This window comes from Acomys russatus, chromosome X, assembly GCF_903995435.1.
Source record: "Acomys russatus chromosome X, mAcoRus1.1, whole genome shotgun sequence".
NCBI classification, from domain to species: domain Eukaryota; kingdom Metazoa; phylum Chordata; class Mammalia; order Rodentia; family Muridae; genus Acomys; species Acomys russatus.
In genome coordinates, this window is record NC_067169.1 from 104,630,151 (window position 1) to 104,650,633 (window position 20,483).

Consider the following 20,483-nt stretch of genomic DNA (forward strand, 5'->3'; position numbering starts at 1 on the left):
CAAGTGGCCACCCTCAAAGTAAACCAAGAGCAGTGCCTATTAGTTTAGCCTGACAACAGTACAATAAAATACAGTATCCCCAGAATATACCTAATATCAGCAAATAATTCTAAGCAAGTGCATTTGCTCAATCAACAAAAATTTACTGAGTGCCTACTCTGTGCCACAGGACACTCTAGGCTCTGGGAATACAGCAGTGAACAAAAATAAGAAAGATTGCCCCCCAAAAGTGATCAGTCTTCCTGAATAATTCTCATAGAAGAGAAGCTGGATCTCTGGCTAGTAAGGTTGGTGGGCAAATAAAAGGCATGCAATGCCTGAAATACAAAGAAAGAGCAACAGTGTAAGTGTTGTTTCCACATACATAGGATTTTGATAGAAAGCACAGGGCAGCTATGAACTTTGGATGGTAGGTTTAAGAAAGTTTGATGGGTATACTTGAGGTGGGTCTTTAATGATCGAGCTTGATTCGTATCCTCCTAACTCAAAAAAAAAAAAAAATGATCTAAGAATCACTATCCATCTCATTTCAGATCTTGTTCACAGTGAAAATTCTTGGATCACTCCAGACTTACAGATTCAAAGTCTTATTTTAAAAAAGATCCTCTGAGCCAAGCATGGTGGTACATGTCTTCTGTCCCAAGACTCAGGAGTTAGAGATAGGGCAGACCTTTGTGATTTTGAGGCCAGCTTGGTCTACATAGTGATTTCCAATCTAGGCAGGGCTACATAGTGAGAACCTGTCTCAAACAAACAAAGTAAGTGAAAAACAACCTTCTTTGAGATTGTCTGGCACTAAAGTTTATGTGGCACTGTATGTTTGTGGCTAGGCTAGTATAAAGTGTGAGTTGCGCCGGTTAGAAATAGACACTAGATTGGGACCTACCATTAGGGAGAAATAGAAAACACTAAGACTTGGGCAACTATGAGTAAGGTAAACCCAATGCCATTGTTTAATATCTTTCAAAGCAAACAGAAAACATATAGAAGGTAGTAGTCAGGGGGTCTTATATTGGAATTCTCAAATGTATCACTTTTTAATTGCAATATTTGAGTCAAATATTTACTTGGCTAAGCCTTTTGCTCTATTTGATCAGTGGGCAGAAAGCAGTGTGACCCACGTGAGCACTTGACATTACAAGACACAAAGCCTAAACTTAGAGGTCTTTGGCACAAAGAAAATGAAATCTATTAATAATAACCATGTTGATGACAACCAGATACTTTTCTTGGAGAAAAAATTATCAAAGAAGAATAGCATTAGTTGAGTGTCTACTTAGCCTTGCCACCCTGTGTTGATTGTACAGGCTTCTAACAAACTGCAAGGTGTGTTGTCATCTTAGACATGCCCTTGAATGTTACTTTGTACTGTAATGTAATTTGCCCAGTGTTTCCTTGAGATTCCTGTGATTGCTATTATTATCACTGTCACTGCTGTTATTGGGTCTTCCAAAAAAGGGTTGCCTCATTCCTGGTGTTGAGCTCAACGTGGAAGAAAGCCAAGAGTTGCAGAAGTCACTGCTGTGTCTGCTAAATTCAACTGCCTATACTACCAAATTCAACTATCTATACTACCAAAGATCTAATCTCATGCTCCTTGCCTCTGTTTTCTTTGTTAATTTTCCTGCCAATAGACGATTCGTCTTCCAATTTGCTTCTCTTTTACATGTGTAGAAATTGTGAGCCAGGCCAATCCTCAACTGATAGCCTAAAGTAAGAACAGGCTCAGGTTAAAGTGACATGAAGAATCTGAGGGGCAAGGAAGTTGAAGATTGCAAGAATGGGGTACCTAAAGCATAAAGAAGCAGGTGTCTGGCTCAATGGCCCCACTATTGGCCAGGTGGGGGAGCCAAGCAAAACTTCTGAAACTCCAGACCTCTGCGAAGCTACAAGCACCCCAGCCTTTCAAGGCTGTCTGCAACGTGGCCACGTTCATCCGGGTTGCCCTCATATCCCCCCCCCCTCCACTAGGCTTTCACAAACTCTTTCGGTTCTTTCTCCAGGCCCAGCCGTCTTGCAGGTTTTTCAGTCCCTGGCTCCTGTTGCTCTCCTCAAACCCAGAGAGCCTCTGGCTTCTCCAACTTCTACAGCCAAACCTATTTGCAGCCTGAAGCCTCAGCTCCCCCAACACCGCCCGGCAGCGGGGTGGAGGCAGGGCCAACTGCGGAACCGCCCACAACCGCCTCCCAGGCTAGGCGTTCGGGCGGGTTGCTGGGGCGCCTCCACCTCCTCTTCCTAAAGCGGCGAGGCGCAGCCGAGCGGCATCACTGGAGCCCAGGTCCCAGCCACCGCCGTACGTACAGCCTTGCGTTCAGGAAGAGGAGCAGCACCACAGTTGGCCGAGACCTCGGCGGGTGGGCATCAGAGAGGTAAACTGAGTCCCGGAGAGCAGCGCCGCGAACCGCTCACCTCCCAGCAAGGGGAGTGGGGTTGGGGAGTGGAGACTGCATCCTACCAGCCCACTAACTCCACTACTCTGCTTCCTTCCAGGCCCAGATCGAGAAGCCTAGGAGAGCAGCCGAGCTACCCCCGTAGGAGGAGCCAGTCTAAGTCCAAGGCGCCACCACCGCGAAAGCAGCGCAAAGTAGCTATCGTCTCCATGGCCCACTCACCGGTGGCTGTCCAAGTGCCCGGGATGCAGGTGAGGAAACCCAGGCCTCCCCTGCCGTCCATGTGACTGCTCCTGAGCCCCTCTTTGGGGACCAAAGGACTAAGGGCAGCCACCGGGCAAACCTGAAGGCAGGGCCGGATCTCCCGCCAGGTGACCCCCACCCCCACCCCCCGAAGTAAAGCTCGAGGTGTTTCCTGGCCTCCGAGATAGAAGGGGCTTTGTATGGGAGAGATTACGGCGACTGGGACACGACAGTAAATGGGGGTTAAGGTTGGCGCCCTGGGATGGTGGGCGGATGACACACGTATTAAAATAGGCCAGAAACTTAGGCACCTGTGCTTGTTGCTTTGTTAATCTTGGCACTCTTGAGGACTGTGGGGATGGAGGTGGGGGGTGGGGCTGTTCCAGAACTTAACCTAGATGAGATGGAGGCATCTTGTAATGTGTGGACTAAAACACCCAAGCGATGCCCCCACACGGTACACACTCACAAGTTGGGGCGGAGCAAGACCAGGAGTGGTGGTGGCATTGAATTGGGTTCTTCCTGTGTGCAAAAGAGAAGAGTGACATGACTTCTTTTCCTTTTTGGTGCCACTTAAAAGCCAACTTGTATCTCGCTCCCCAATGTGACCCATGGATAGTGCTATGAGGAACTCAAGATCATTTTCTGAGTGCCTAGGTGATGACTCCCCAGGCCCTTCTCTGTGTCTCGCTCAGAAGGTGGTTAGTACATGTGTATTTAAGCTTTTGCCTGATGCAAAGGACTACCTCGTAGGACCCAACTTCTTATTCAAAGTCTGTGCTGCTCTCCTCCCATTATATTAGCATTTTATTAAAGAAAAGCTCTGTCAACAGACTTTTACACATCTTGTTTTTTTAACCTCTCAACATTTTAAACCATTTACATTTGCCACCGCTCCCCCCCACGGTAATCTAAACAACCCCTTTATGAGTAATAGGTCAGAGGCTAAAAAGACTGAAACTGCTTCCTTGTGATTTTCTAAATACGCTAAGCCGAACAAACAGACTTTTTTTTTCAAGTTAGAAAATGTCTAGAACATGTCTAGAACATAGCTTATGTTTCTAATGGAAATGAAAGTTGTGTGGATTGGAGTCTCAGTTTATTGCCTGATGCATGCATTTCATCTTTTGCCTTGGAAATTGGTCTCATTTTCTGCAGGATCACAAAGGTGATTTAGAAAAAAAAATCTTTCCCCTCAAAGGGCCAATTTGTGTAGGACATACATCTACCCTGCACTTAGGGCAGGCCTGGCTTGTGACTCAGGAAGTTTCTCTATATTTAATAAGATTACAGAAGAGGAGAGAAAGAAATGCGAAATAGTAAAGCGTAGGGCTTTTTATGGTATTAATCCACTAAGCTAGTGCTCCAAACTTTTTTCCTCATGCATTCTCTCTCGTTTTCCTAACTACTCTGCCCCACAGCCCATTCATTCAGTTCTAGCTTTGGTTGTATCCAGAGAAGTGATAAGTTTGCATTAGGAACTATACAGTTCTGCTCTGTCTGATCTGGAACACAGTGTGAACTTCTCCAGGCGGGCTCTGCTTTCTATTATGTGGAGAAGTAGACCTTTCTATATGTAATGCTTGGTGCAAAGGGGCTCAGTGCTTCTCTCCCCATTGTGTGCAGGCGCCTGCCTGCAACACATCCTCATGGAGCATTCCTCAACGTTGTGGTTCTGGCGAATTCTGTGTGCTCAAGAGAAAATGGTTCCTGATCTTTATTTCATTTGTCTTGCCTTTATTTGATTTATGTGGTTTCTGGTCTTTATTTCATTCGTCTCGACACGATTTGATTTAGATGGTTTACGAACGGCCTGCTGCTCAGCATGTTCCTGTTGCTCCCTGCTTTGTTTAATTAGCTCAGCTGGCTACCTCTTGGATTTTCAAATCCTAGTTAAGGTGGGTTAAAATCTGAATCACACATTTGAAGTGATCCACTTTGCATTGCCAGGTCTGCCTTCCCAAAGTTGCTGATCCTTTGTCAAGCCTCAGCTGCAGAAGGCACTCACCTTACTATTAGCAAAGAAGAGCTGTTGACTGATCTGTCACTTTCCAGCTAAATGAAATAGCAATTATTTCCATTTTTCATTTTCGATGTTGTTCTTACGCACTTGCAGCAACATTAAAAGACATATTCACATTATGAACATGACTCCTTAGCCTCAAGTACTCTTGTTTGCTTTTTGCAAAAATGTGATGTAGAATTATATCCTGGGATATAGTCATAATAGTGTCCTAGTGTTTTGTTCGAGTTAAGAGCAAGCAACTTTTAGGCAGTTTAAGTGGCAAGAAAACTTGATTTTGCCATGTGTTATTTAAATTAATGTGTTATATTTCTGAAAATCAGGGGGAAGTGATTGACCGGCCTGTACATTTTTAACTGTTTATGTTGGAGAGTTACAAAGATTGATGGGGGAAAATGAGTTTTCCAGAAATTAAAAAGCAAAATTACTTTCTCCACAATGTTTTTCTCCCTCTGAGGAGAGAGGTGGATCAGAAGCTGAGCTACCTGCTCTGTCATTTAAGACTCCAGCACCGCAAACTTTCAAACAAAGACATTTCTGTTGCCATTACATTAAAATATAAAAGAAAGCTGAAGTGAAGGAAGAAAACCCAGGATTTAGTCCAATTCAAACTCATCCTTGTAAAATTAGTTCTTTAAATTTTATACTGTTGGTATTTCTCAGTACTGTAGAACTGAACTTTTTTTCTATAATATTCAATGTCAAGGATACGAATTTTTGTATTTAATATGTGCTTTTGTTGGTGTATAACTAAAGTAATTCTCCACCCCAGGAGCTGTACTCTTGAACCACGTTGAAGCACAACCTTAAAAAAATATAAAACCAATAAACCTGTTTTCTTTCCACTCAAATATTTACTCTTTAGTGATTTAAAACCTGTTTTTGACTTTGAATTTGTCAGTTAAAATTTATATTTTAAAGTTTAAGATAGTTCCCTAAAAGCTTACATTAGTGTTTTTAAGCAAGTACACAAAAACAATTTTCAGTCTTTCATAATGCTTAATTAAGAGAATAAAGTTAGATATTCAACTGATATTGGATGTTATTATGTTTGTTTTGCTTTTTGCTACGTCTCTCACTAAAGAAACAAAGTTTCATTCTTAAAGAATTCTAAAGTTAACTCAATGTGCCTTTAAATGTGAAAAGGGTGGCACAGCTTAACAATGGTTGAGATCTCAATGGAAATGAAATTTTAGTATTAATTACCACTTTATTGAAGACTTATTTGTTTTGTTTTGTTTTTTTCCAGACAGGGTTTCTCTGTGCAGCCTTGTCTTTTCTGGAGTCATTTTGTAGACCAGGCTGGCCTTGAGCTCACAGAGATCTGCCTGCCTCTGCCTGCCTGAGTGCTGGGATTATGGGTGTGCGCCACAGAGGCTGGCTGAAGACTTTTAGCTAGGGAGTAAAAACCATTACTTGACTTTGGTGAACCTAGTAGTGTCTTCTAGGAAGAATCAACATAGAAATGTATTATCTGCCCCTAAAGAACTGTCAGACAATGCCAAATCTGCACTCTTACCTCTGTAAGAATAAAGAGCTTCTGACTAGAAGAGTAGAAGCCTTCCAAAAGCTCAGCTGACCGTAAAGTAGTGTTAGGGATTGGGATAGGCATTTTCAATTGAAGAAACACGCTTAGCTAAAGTCTACCTACACAGATAGAAAAGGCCTGCTTGCATGTTTAATTACACACACATGCACACACACACACAATCTTTGAAAGTGGAATAAAACCATTTAGGTGATTACGAAGTATTCCACTAGAGGAATAATACATAACAACTTTGGAAAATTAGAGTGAGTAGGACCAGATCGTGGTGGACTTTGAATGCTAGTGAAAGATTTTATGGCCTTTGAAACGGGCATTTAACATTTCTGTATAACGGTACTCAATAAACAAAGTTATGTATCGGAAGAGAAAACTCTTCTATTACATGAATGAATGTACTGAAGAAGTGTGATATTGAAGACAGTTTGATCTACAGAAGCTATTTCAGTAGGATAGTCATAGCTTGGCAGACGCAAGGGATCTTAGCTTAACAGGTGGCCTTCCACATCCCTGGGTGCTACAAAGAGAAGACATTGCCTGGTTTAATAATTCGCTAGTTACAGAAGAAGTGAGCTAGCTACAGTATACTGAAGGAAGTAAGAATGTTATGCAGAAGAGCCCTACCTGGCAGGAAGCAAATGATTTTGGCTTCAGGCTTGTGGATTTTCAGGCAGCAGTGGGATGACACCATAAGAATGTCCAACATATTCTGGGCCCATAACCCCAGCACTCTGGGAGGCAGAGATAGGCAGATCTCTGTGAATTCAAGGGTAGCCTGGTCTACAAAGTAAGTTCCAGGACAGCCAAGGGTCCACAGAGAAACCTTGTCTCAAAAAAAGTCCAATGTATAGATTGGAGATGTAGAATTGGAGCTTTAGGCATTCATTTGTTATTTACTGAGCATCTACTATATAACCCAGCACTAATTTACCTAAAGAGAAAAGATGGAGGAGATGAAAGAGATTTATAATATCAGTGAGAATATGCGGCAGTGAAGACCTGCATGGTATAGGAAACATAGGTTGCAAGTTAAGATGCAGGAGAGGCTACGAAAATGTGCAGGGGTAAAGAAAAATCGTTGGCTGAGGCAAATTCTTTCTTAACTCTCACCAAGAAGCCTGAAGTGAAGGGATCACTAGTGGCACCAGATTCGAGTATCTGGAGTCATTGTGTCCTCATTTCATTCTCAGTGATCAGTCAGATTTGCTGTGGGAGGTAGCAAGTGGTTGGAAGTATTGGCTTGAGCCTAGGAATCCTGTGTTGAGTGGTTGAAGCTGTAGCATTAAATATGATAATGATAGTAGCTGGGACAAAAGAAGCTAAGCCAACTGTTATTTTGGAGGAGGAGTGGTAGTTGTAGTTTGAAAGCTTAAAGCTAGGGCCTGCAGACTGGGGGCTATTGGGAAAAGTAAATAGGATTTGGGCAGAATATAGTATGTGATTTGAATGGTAAGGAGAGCTAGAAATGGTGCTTGAATAAAAACAGGCCCATCATGTGCTTTTACCTCTTGCACCATATAAAATGAGAGCTTATAATTTTCCTGGTGTTTAGGAGCCAGCGCGCAATGTGGTGCTGTAATGTTTTTATTCTGCCTTTCATTCATTCAATGACCTTGTACAAATTGTCTACAAAATTGAGAATAATAAAAATTGCATTTCCTTTGCCTCAACGAAAGGCTATTACGATGAATTAAGTATCATTTGTGGAGTATATTTGGAGCTCCTGGGGCAGTTCATACTGCAAACACTGTCATCAGCTCATCTTTCTCCAGCTTGATAACCCACATTTTAAAAATTGAAACCAAATCCTGACCACCGCGCTGCCCCCAATCAGATTGGTCTCCCGCATTTTCTGCCTTGGGCTACTCTCTATAGATCTAAACTTAGTTTAACTACTTAACCACCAAGAAATCCCATGTGATCTGCCGCGTCAGTTCCAATTCAGTAATCACTGCTTGCCCAAATCTTACCTGATTTTTCAGGTCACATTTTACTTCTCTTCCACGACTTCCTGAGAATGTGCCAAACTATGGAGCCTTTCAATTCTACACAATTTGTATCTGCTGTCAGTGGCACACAGTGCTCAATTTATCTCCTGCCTTCGATTTTCTTTAAATATGTTTGTTAGGGCTGGACAGATGACCCAGTGAGTAAAGTCTTTGGCACCAGAGGACTTGAGTTCATATCCTAGCATCACACAAATACCTGGTGGGTGTGCAGTCTGTCTATAATATAGTTAGCTTTTGGGATGCACACACATACATATGGAAAAATAAATAAGCTATGTATGTCTCCAGAGCTAGGTTGTAATTTTTTGATTCTGGACCATGCATTTTATTTTTCTTTAGACCATTATCTATGATTTTTTACATAGATTAAAAATATAAATAGTAGATATTAATATATATATATATATCTGTGAATCTTTATACGCTTGGCTAATGAACATATTATAGACTTTTCCCATCTGGCTGTTTCTTTGTTATGGAGTGCTTATGTTGTGTAGACTGTAAAGATTAATTTTTTCAATTTTATTTATTATGTATACAGTGTCCTGCTTGCATGTACATCTGCAGGCCAGAAAAGGGCACCAGATCTCATTATAGATGGTTGTGAGCCACCATGTGGCTGCTGGGAATTGAACTCAGGACCTTTGGAAGAACAGACAGTGCTCTTAACCTCTGAGCCATCTCGCCAGCCTTGTAAAGATTAATTTAAATGTGGGCAATACAAACTTTCTACTCATTTAAATGATTTTAATGCATATTATTTTGTCAAGCACGATGTACTTCAGAACTAATCAGCTGTCCAGGTTCCGACACTCATCCACCTACCTTCCCAAGTCTTTGGGAGAAAAAGAAGTCTCATGGCTTTCGTTCTATTGGGGCTGATTTCAGACAAACGTTTGTCTTCAGGAAAAAACTGCTTCCTCTGTCCTCATCTCTTCCACTTTGCCTTTTCCTTTGAGTTGCAGTTTCCACTGGCCCTTTTGGATTGGTTTCCTGGTAATTAAGACCTACCCATCCTTTTTGTGTCTTTATTCTGTTCTCCTCATGTGGCCTAAACTGCTTTTTGAGGTTCCTTTATTTCCTTATCCCAGCTAACCCATTGGAATCTGATAATTCCACTCATATCAATATACTGAGAGAGAAAGAGAGAGAGAGAGAGAGAGAGAGAGAGAGAGAGAGAGAGAGAGAGAGAGAGAGAGAGAGAATGAATCTGAGTGTTTGCCTGCATATATGTATAGTATATGCACCACTTGTGTTCCTGGTGCCTTCAAGAGATGGCAGAGCCCCTGGAGTTAAAGCTGGTGGCAAAGCTTCCATGGGTTTTTGGAACCAAATTTCAATCCCCCAGAAAGAGTAGCAAGTGTTCTCGGTGAGGCATTTCTTCGCTCTGTATTAAGGTATTTTTGACTGATAAGTCAGTGTGTGGAGTCTCCTCTAATGGTTATATTTTATAGGGACTTGTGCCTTGGATAAATGTAAATGGCATAGTAGAATTTCAGACATCTTGATAACTGCTTTTTGATTGTGTTGTGTCTTGTGAAAGAGCGGTGATATAACTGATTCTATTTGCTGCTAGAAAATGGAATTAGGGGCATGAAAGCTAACATCATTATTAGGTGTGATACAACAAACTCCTCTTCATTTTTCATAAGGAAGATTCAAAGATTTCCCACTACATGTTCATATAGAACAATGTCTTTGGAGGAACACCATGGAGTAAGTAATTGTATTATTTATGTATTCATTTGGTCTCTGCAGTGCCAGCTCTAGAGCCCGTGGCCTTCCATATGCTAACCAAGTGCTCTAGCATTGTGCCACACTTCCAGCTCCTGATTTTGAAATAAACAACAATCAACAAAATAGATCTAAAATGTTAAGCCCATGTTAGATATATCTCCCACTTGATCAACTACTGCTTTAAATATGGTGCTGTGTGGTAGGGGTTACATATCAGAATTAATGTTTATAGAAATCAGATATTTCTTTAAGATAATAACTAACTCCTGTCAAAACTCTCAGGAAATAAAAAAAGTGATTGTCTGAGAAAAAAATGCCTTCAGAATGGAATTTTAAAATCAGAAGGCCGTCATCATAACCATGGCTGACTTTATTTATGACCCTCCTTATTACCTGCCCCTAAACTTCATTAGAAACAGGCAAATCACCTGATATGTATGTTCAGAAAGATGGTGGGGCTTATTTCCACAGCAAATCGTGCTTTCTCTTCCTGCCTGCCTCTTCATAACACCTCACCAACACATCCCTACTGGGGATAGAGCAAGCTGCAGGGTGCTGCCAAGAACTCTCCTTAGCCTGCTCTGGACTTGTCCCAGCATTCCCCTGACAGCAGCCTGCTGGCTCTTCTTCTCCTTCGTTTATCATATGATCATGGATTTAGATGATTCATAGCCCCAAACATCAGATTAGCCATTAGAATGGCAGACTTTTGGATACTCCGGCAAAATTAGAACACAGTTGTGGTTCCTACTTCCTGAGCCTTCGAGAAAACAAAGCAAAACAAAACTGTAGGCAGCTTAGATGAAAGAGATGAAAGGTCTGAGAATATTCTTGCTGTCTCCCTCCTCCTTTCCTTCTCTTCCCCCACCCCTAGGCATCATCAGTCACAGTGCCATGTTCTACCATGGAGCTGCACTCCCAGCTTCTGATTGTACGTTAAGTATTGACTGTCCACCTATTTGACCGAAACACTTTCTTTCCTAATGTGTTGTTGAGAAACAGAGGCACCATGTTCTTGTGCACTCAACGTAGACAATGTTTACAGGAACAAAAGAAAAAAACTTCTCTAGCCTTCCCTCATGGTCTCTGTATCAGGGCTGTGTGGTGGTGGGATTCTCCCCTTCCACTCACAGCCTGTTAAGGAGAAAGTCGGGGTAAATCTATAAGACCTTCCTGCCTTGCAATTCAACACATGGAAGCAAAGGGGGTTTGAAATCAACCATGATGACTTAAAAAATTGTTTATTACAGAACAATAGTGTGCCTAGACAAAGAATAACAGTTGCTTTAGATTATAGGAGCAGCTTCCTAGCATCAACTTAATGAAGTTTCAGGGGATTTGAAATGTATATGGCACTAGATGTGTTCAGACATTTCTAAGTATGCTGGTGAATTACTCTACCAGATTTCAATAGTGCCTGGTAACATAATCCTAGGAGTGAATTTTTGGCAGGTGGAGGAAATGCTTCAAGGACATCTAGAAGCATCCAGAGTTTTCTTTGAAAATGCATTTTTGAGCCGCTCTGTTCCAGCATGAACAAAAAAAATTCCCTCCCCCAGATTTCCATTAAACTGATGGATTTGGGGCATATCACTTTACAGCATGTATATTAAGCTAGGCTTAGCTATTTGATGCAGTAGAGTTTGAAAAATCAGAGCAACAGGTGATGGGGGAGGGGTGAGCAACATAGATAATCAGGTGGGGGTGTGGAAATTAGGAGAAACCAACAGAAACCATAAAGTCAGAATTTTGTCCCAAACCCTCTGTCCACCAGAGCTGGGAAAGATTTGGGATTCCTCAGTCTCAATTTCCTGTTGCCTGCCTTAACTTTAAACAGAAGCACAGAAGAAACCAACTAGGAAAGCATGCACACATGCTACTAAGTATGGCGATAGAAAATAGAACTTTGACCTCTGTGGTTAAAGAGACTACAGAGTGTCTAGCCGCCCTGGGGAAAGAAACGGTTTTCAAATGTATGCTTTGACCCCATGGGGAAACAGGTTAGCAAACTCATTAACTAGGTCCTATTTACTTCTCCAAATTGTTCGTTTGAAATTAGCTCACAGCCTTTCTATGTGCCACCTAGTAAGTGGTAATACACCAGACTTCCCCATGCTGGGCTGGGCTCTGTCCCGGGCTTCTTGTTTTTCAGTTCTTACTCTGACTTCAGGTAGAAAGGAGTTACCAGCAATTTCCAAAGTGTATTTTGATTGAGGCAAAGGACTTTGTGCTCGTCTTTTGAGACAGCAAACATACAAGAGGTTCTCTGACTTTGAGAAGTTTATAAGCAAGAATGACTGGCCATCTACATGTTGAGAAATGTTACAGTGCAGATCAAAACCAATGATCCCTAAATGCAATAGCTTCTAAGACTATTATTCCATAGAAGATAGGTTACGGAAGAATACTGTCACTTATAAAAAAGAAGTTCACGAGAGAAGAAATGCATGTACTGCAGATTTGAGGTAGGCATTGATTAGAAAGAACTCGTCGGACACATTGAGGAAAGTCTTGAGTGCCAGACTAAGGTATTTATTTACTTGCTGTATCTGTAGTCTGTTATCAGAAGTTATTTAGCAAGATGAGTGTTTCTTTGAAAACTGACTTAAAACTTCAACCCCCTCCCCAAAAGGCTGCATGGAGATAGGAAAGGTCTTGATAAGGGCTCAAGGGTAGTGATTCTCAACTTTCCTACTGCTGTGACTATTTAATACAGTTCTTCATGTTGTGGTGACCCCCCAACCATAAGACTATTTTTTGTGCTACTTCATAGCTTTAATTTTCTACTGTTATGATTCCCAATCTAAATATCTGTGTTTTCCAATGGTCTTAGGCAACCCCCAAAGGGGTTGCGACCCATGGGTTGAAACCCAACAATCTAGCTCCATAAAAGTCAGACTCAGGCCTCCTAAGAAACCACCTGGAGGGGGGTTTAAAAACACCCAAGGCTGGTCCCATCCCTTCAATTTCTGATTCTGGACGCCTGAGGTGGTGAGGTCTGGGAATTGGCATGTCTAATAAGTTCCCAGCTGCTCTGTTGATGTGGAGACTTTTCTGAGCACCACTCAAGGTATTTTCAGAGCTTGGTGACTAATTGAATGTGGGAATTGGAGAAGCATGATGCGAAGGTCAAGAATCCGAGACACAGCTGAGTTTTGTAGAGAATCAGCACCAATTTGAAGTGCTAGTTCACACAGCCAAGCAAAAGCGATTAGCAGCCGGCTGGTTCAGGAGAGAAAATGGAACCCGGGAGGGAAGTGATAGAAGAGAAACATGTGAGAGATGAAGACAACAAGATTGCCAGTTATCACTCCAAGGGTGTGAACACTGTGTCCGAGTTCCACAGCTTCAAGGAAAAAAAAAAACACCTCACTCTTCACCCATGCTTTGTTTCCTTCATCGAGGTATGTTTGCATCTTAGACGTGGTATAAGGAAAGAGCTTCTGTTTTTATTTATCAATTTATCACTTAAATCTTGTTATGTATATCATATATCTAAATTCTATGTAGGAAACTTTCACTTTGTGACATTTTCACTTAGCCTGGCAGCTACCTAATTGCCTTCAATGGTGCCTTGCTACAATGCTTTCTCACCCTGACTAAGATTTTGTAGGTGAGGAATTCTTGCAAATGGAAGCTTTCTGTGGAATCCTGATACGGTGCCCTGTGTGGCTCTATGTTTTCTGCAGTTAACAGCTCAGCGAATTCTCCTCCAAGCACTTATTAAGAACATAAAATCTGCTTAAAATGAGGTTACAATGCCATTATTATAAATGACAATATTTCCCCCTAAATTGGAGATTTTTAAGACCTTCTGCAGTTTTCACAAACAGCACCGGTTTTCATTATTCACAGCCCTCCTCCGGCTTGCTATTGTGCACCATTCCACCCACATGGAGGCCTTCAGTCAAATAAACTGAGACTAATATGTCTAGGCTGCTATTAGAAAAATGTTTATTCATAATCATGCCACTCTGAAGCCAACTTGTGATTATATATGTAAATTTCTGGAAGGGAGAGGAAGTTAATTCTGAATCATTAAAGAAATATCAAACAACTTCCTAAATGGCCTTTCTGCTCTGTAACACATTCCCTGTGCTTGTCATGTTAGTATGTTAGCGCTTGCCAACAGGTACCATGTAGGAAAACCTAGAGTTAAGTTCAAACAAAGGATTAGAACTGAAGACAAGCGAAGCAAACATTGAATGAGTTCAGCAACTCCAAACAATGTGAAGAAACTTGATTACCCACTTAGGTACCAGCCTTGGGTGGATCATTTTTCATTTTCTAAAACGAATACAAGTCAGCAGCAACAACAAAAAAGAATCCATCCTTCAGAAATAAAAATTGACCATCAATAATGATATACAAAAAGAACATACAGAATTTCTCTTAAAATGTTTTAGTCTATATTTATTTATCATTAGAATGAACTCATATAATCACCAGATGACCTGCTTTCCCTTTAGAGAATACAATTCATTAAGATGGAAAAAAAATCAATGTTTCTCCTATGCCCCATGCTTTCGTTAGCATCCATTAGCTAGAATAAAGATTGTTAAGTTTGTGTTGGTGAAAATGATTGATACTTGGGGTGGATGTATGTATGCATGTATGTATGTTTACACAAACAAGAGGATTGGACAGGAGATATATTTTACGTTTGAAAATACCTTATTTAAAAATATCAAGCTGTTGCTACTTTTAAAACATGAGAACAATGGCTTCTCAGAAAAAAGTGGCCAAAGATGACATGGTCACTAGGTTCAAAAACAGACAAGTATGACTTTACAGTAACCTTTAAGAAGCTCTGCATATAATGGAAGTGAGTAAAGTTTATGGAAAAATTGTGGCATCCCTGGGCTTAGCAAATATTTCTGTTACTTGAGAAATCTAGAGCATATAGACTGTCATTTAGAATGTTCACTTTAAGGTAAACAAGTGTACACATACATGTGTTGAAATGCTAGGCACTTGATTGTGGCACATGTTAGATGCATTTTAGTCATGGCTGGATTCTGATTTTGCTTTTTTGTTACTTAAACCTCTGTGAGTCTTAAAGAAATTGAGCTCAAGCAGTCGGTTCCATATAGTGTACAGATCATGAAATTGACTTTTAATGAAATTCAATGCCAGTGTTAAGCAGTTTTAGTGAATTAGAATTGAACATTATGTAGGATTACATTCACCAAGATTTCCAATAGTCTGCTTAATTTCTCCCACAGAGCAGTCTTACACACAATCATTGCATCAAAGGACCTGCATTTGATGGGTACAGATCTGCTCAACTGTTAGTAAAATCAGAGATACTTGGCAGCATGCAAATGATTTGTAGGTAACAGAAACTCATTATCATTGTCCAAGTTAATTCTGACACTAAATGTATTACAGATGCTTCACGCTGTGGAGTCTAAGGTGACAGGGAATGGAAGGAACGAGATATTGGAGTCTGACTCAGTCACAAACAAAATCTTGTACCAGGAAGCTGCTTTTTCATCCTAACTATTTATTTCTTCGAGAGAAATGGTGACTGTCACTGGAAGATCTTTTTTTTTTTTTTTTTAACTCTGTCATTGGCTTCCCAAAGGGCACATAAAATGAAAATGTGGGATCTGAGTAGTTAAGAATGACTCAGTTTTTGAGACTTTAGCATAGGTGACTCCTTCATGGTTGTCTTTTCAGACTGAGGTTTCTGGTACTAGCAAGTGAAAAATACTATTACCTTTGTTGCTGTGGATTGTCTGAGGTTCAGGCATTGTTTTTGGAAACCCTGCTTAGGGGAGGTAGCATTTCTTAATACCAGGGAATTCCTGCTGTCTCGTGAGCAAACAGAATATGTAGGCGAAGGAAAGCAGTGCTGGACTCAGAAAGCACAGAGAAACAGTAGTTCTAAGAAAGGGAGAAAGTAGTCTTTGCTTCAAAGATTGAGAATTTTTTCTATTTTTTTAAGAATGGGAAATTTCCCTACTTTCTGCAGAGTGGAGAAAAAGCTAACAGAAAAGGAGATTGTGGAGGTAATAGTAATTTGTTCTTTTCTTGTTGCTTATGACTTCTGTGATGAATGTTATATTTGCATAATTGATTTGTAACGGCAAGAACATGTCTTTAAAGAGGGTTTTGTTTGTTTGTTTTGGCTTTTTTTTTTTTTTTTTTTTTTTTTTTTGGTTGAGAGAAAGCTTGTGAATAATTGGGGGATAGTGATGACAACAGGGTTGTGGTTTTAGCTATTTTTCTATTTAAGATCTGCAACTGGTTGTAAGCATGTCAATCTAATTCATTGTTTCTAGGCGCTTGTAATTATTTTAGGTGGTCTTATTCCCATGTGTAGATAAAGGCATATTTTTTAAGCAAGGAAAAATGCCAGAATAGCACGGATTTTATTTAACTCATTTGATTTCTGCTTTGTGAGAACGCAGGACAAAATAATGTTTCTCACTTTCAAATAATTGAATATAATATAATTGTTACATTTTCAATAGGTACTGGCATTTAAGGTCTCTCTGGAGGAGGCGGTAGAATAGTTCTTTGGAGTACTTCATGGTGAAAATCATCTCTGATTTACTTTGAAATCAGTTTGTCTAATGACTGATTTGGGTTTTGGGTGAGAAAAGAGTTCAAATTGTCGTAATCCAGTTTGTTTGTTTCTTTGTTTTTCTAGGAACATGTAATGGATACTAAATACTGTATGGTTTCTATTAATGACTTTAAATCTGCAGTGGTTTAAAAGGTATAAATGTCTTCATTCTTTGCAGAAAAAAAAGGAAACAAAACTGCACCCACTTGTTTCTCCAGGGGTTTTGGTGCCGGCTCGAGTTCCAGGAGAGAGACAGTTCTCTCCTGTTGCTCACCTGCATGCCTCGCTCAATCTGGATAGATAACAAGAAGCGTTTTAATCTGATTGCTCTGGTGTGCGTTTTTTTGATGACAGTTTGACATCCAATTACAATGTCACGGGAGATTCTGGCTGATAGATAAGGCATGGTTTTAGATTTGCTAAAATATTCTTGTTAGCTGAAAAGATGTGTTCATTGTGAACGAATATTCTTGGTTAATATAACCAAGTATTTCCCAAGCTTGAGGATTGGATTTTTAAACCCCAGGGCACTAAATTGTTTCCCCTTTCTGATGAGGATGAAGGATGCAGTGCATTCAGCTCACCGTACTATAGCGTTCCCCTCAGCTGTAATGTAAGGAGATTCCACCAGGAACGCTTAAGCGGTGGGTTTTGTGAGACACTGATTAGGACTCAGACCTGGGTGTTGTCGTTATCGCTGTTCTTTACTCTTAGTGGAGTGTGTTTGCTTTTACTTTGCCTTAGCTAATTTTGTTTTGACATGGAATCTTAAAACAGCTCAGGATGACCTGGGATTGGTAGTAACTCTCCTGCCTCAGCTTCCTGACTCCTGGGATTACATGCCTGAGGTGCCATATTTAGGTTAGTTATTATTTGTACATCAAGAGCATATATGAGTTTTATATACCAAAGAGTCTAGATACCCATTTCAAATCCAGTTTGAATGGGCTTTGATGCATTTTCTGAGAAGGCAATTAATCTACAATTAATTTTTGATGGCAAAATCAGTTTTCTACTGAGAGGTAAGGCTATAAATCACCTTGAAATTTGATATTTTAAAATTCTCTCTTTGTAAATATTTATGAATGGCTGTGTATTGGGGTGCTTGTTTGTTTGTTTGTTTGTTTTGAGGCAAGGGCTAGCACTATAGCCCAAGCTCTCGTTCACATTTCCCCTGTCTCCTCCTGACTGCTCCACCATGCCCCCCTCTGGGATTTTCTGTATTTTTAAGATATTTATCATTCACTCTACCATGGAGCTTTTGGAGCTTTCTCAAGTAGGATTTTGTTATCTGAACCATGAAACAGAAAAGGGCCCTATTTTCCTTTGAAGGACAAATGACTAAGGCTAATTCTATTTGCACTCTAAAGCAGTTATGATTGTGTGTGTGTTTAACATAGTGTGTTCCTAATAGCAACAGTTAGTATAACAAATTCTGTCTTTAGCTTGTTTGTGTGGCCTGGGAGCTAAAATAATATTAGTACTAATACTACTACTACTACTAATGAATACTACCATGCTGGGGATGGAACCTAGTATATACTGGGGAAGTATTTTAACATTGAACTCTATCATCAAACCCCACTTGAAGGATGAAAAGGATGAATTTTTAAAATGTTTTTTGAGAATTGTTTTTGAAAACTATGACACTTGGAGACTGCAGAATTCATCTGACTCACAACACCCCTTTTCAGAAAACCTTTCCCAACTCTACCTTTAGGACTTTGACCCCACTAGGAATTGCTAAGGTAGAGAAAGGCAAGCTTTTATATTGTTTTTTTTTTTTCTGGGGTTTAGGTGTATAGTGTGAAAACTGAAAATGTTTAATCTTTTCCAGACAGCAAACTTATATACAGTCCTATTATTAAAATGCTCAGCTTAGAAAGACCTCAGTTTATAGTAAATGTACACATTTTTCTTTACTTCATAAAGATAAGTTTTAGCTACTAAAAAGTTGGATTGATAATAATAATGAAGACTAAGCTGGTAGACATTTTAGTATTTCTCCCAATTTTAACACAGAAAATGAAGGAATGTATTGGAGGGCAGACTAAATCAAGGCGAAAAGAGTGCACTAATTGCTTTTATTAGTATTTTAATTTAAACAGCCATATCTGTTTGAGAGGAGAATCGAATAGCAAGTGTGAAGTGCCATATATAATCACATTTGTTTCTTCCTGGTGCTGAGTGCCTTCCCCCTACAATTAACATCTCAGGTACCTCAACAGCAGTAAGAAGAATAGTACTTAATAAAAAATACATTAAAATTAATAAATCATAGCAGGCTCTACCAAAAACCACTTAACCACTTGATTTCATGGGGGAGGTGACATCAGCCATAAAGCATGTATTGGCAAATCACAAAATGATTGAGACTAGCAGGCATTATGGATAACTTGCTGCAGATTTCCTTTCTCTCCACATTTCGTTAATCATGAGGCTCGATCAGCATTTTCCCCCCTGGAAAGTGTCAGATATCATCCTTGCTTTTTATCATGCCATTCCGGTTTTTGTCAGTAACTTGACTCAAGGCTGTGTGCAGACATGATGGAATTACCTGAAATACAACATTTATTTTATCCCTCATCTGCTGAAAACTGTCAGTGACTCCCTACCATCCTGATTCGGAAATTCAGAGGAAGAATAAGTCAGGCCAAGGTATAAGAAATGATAAGGAAAGCTCTGCTGAGTAGCTGAGCTGCCCTTAAGACTGGCTATGAAGAAGGAAAAGAACCAGGGAGAAGGAATTTACCTAAGGCAAGAAAGATCAAAGAAACTTCTTCCATTGTATTTTTAAATGCTTTGTTTTTTGTTTTTTGTTTTTGTTTTTGTAGTGGGCAGTGAGATTTCCTCAGTGAATGTACTTTCTGTCTAGGGCTCTAAAGTGAGAGGCTAAAATTCAGCTCAAATTAGAGATTGTAGATCTTTTTGTGTAGACATTGCCGAAAGCATTTTAATTATTTTAAACTAGTCAAGATTATATTAGTGATAGCATTACAAGAACTGATGGGTGGGCTTGGTCATTTGTGTTCAGCCTGGAATTATTTGTTTGTTACTACCCACCGTACCATTCTCCCACCTAGAGACTCACTACGAAGTCAAAAGGGTGAGTGCTTTTCAAAACTCATGGCTGCTCTAAAATTTTACCACTTTTCAAAATCCATCAATAGGCCATAGGGCATATTTTTTGAAAGAGAGAAATTTAGATTTCTATGTATATAAAACATTGGTTCTTGCTATTGTTAATTCTAATTGGAGAATGACAATTTTGTTGGGTGCTTGTTAAATAGACAAGGACCACAAGTTTCAAAAGATAAAATGGTTTGCATCTACATTAGTAGATATGAGTCATATTTGTAGAGAAAACACAGAAACAGCTTCTTGCTTGTAATATTTGTTAAAAATTTTAAAAATTAGCTCATTATCATGTAACTTATTACTCAGTGATATTTTCCCTTTTATTCTGACATTTAATCTATCCAAAGATTTAGATTGTTCTTTGGTACCAGTTTTGGTAATGTCCGCAAGACCAATGGGTATAAACAGTGGTGCATCTATACCTACAGAGAGGGACATTTGATGCTCAAAATGCTAATTACAACTGGGACACCAATGGAGGTTTTGAGAGGGATGAAGATAGGTTTTAAATGTTTTGGTTCAGGAAATATTGGCGAACTTCCAAAAGAAATTAATTGAAAGAAAAAGGTAGATTCATTTCCTCAGCTCCATTTCTTTGGGACGATGTCTAGGATTTTTTCTTAATGAACGCCATTCCATGCACTAAGAAAATGACAACAATAAAGTCATCTTTAGGAAGGATGCTGATATCCAGACAGCTCTGTCTCCTTAAAGCAAGCTACTTATATAAGATACATGTGTGACGTACTGAGTGCACAGCCGACTGTTTAGCTTCCTTGTAGTAGTTCTTATCCTATAATTTCAGGCATAGCTATGTTATTTT

The 20,483-nt window shown here is 39.9% G+C and overlaps 1 protein-coding gene across 1 annotated transcript in view; it reads left to right on the plus strand.

Moving 5' to 3' along the window:
• Positions 1 to 2,196: 2,196 nt before the first annotated feature.
• The window catches only part of Stk26 (serine/threonine kinase 26), a 52,441-nt gene continuing 34,154 nt past the window's right edge, over positions 2,197 to 20,483 (plus strand). Inside the window, exons 1-2 of the mRNA XM_051141193.1 lie at positions 2,197 to 2,369; positions 2,491 to 2,641. Coding sequence (XP_050997150.1) covers positions 2,600 to 2,641 — 42 coding nt within the window. The 5' untranslated portion in view covers positions 2,197 to 2,369; positions 2,491 to 2,599. The remainder of the gene's footprint in view (positions 2,370 to 2,490; positions 2,642 to 20,483) is intronic.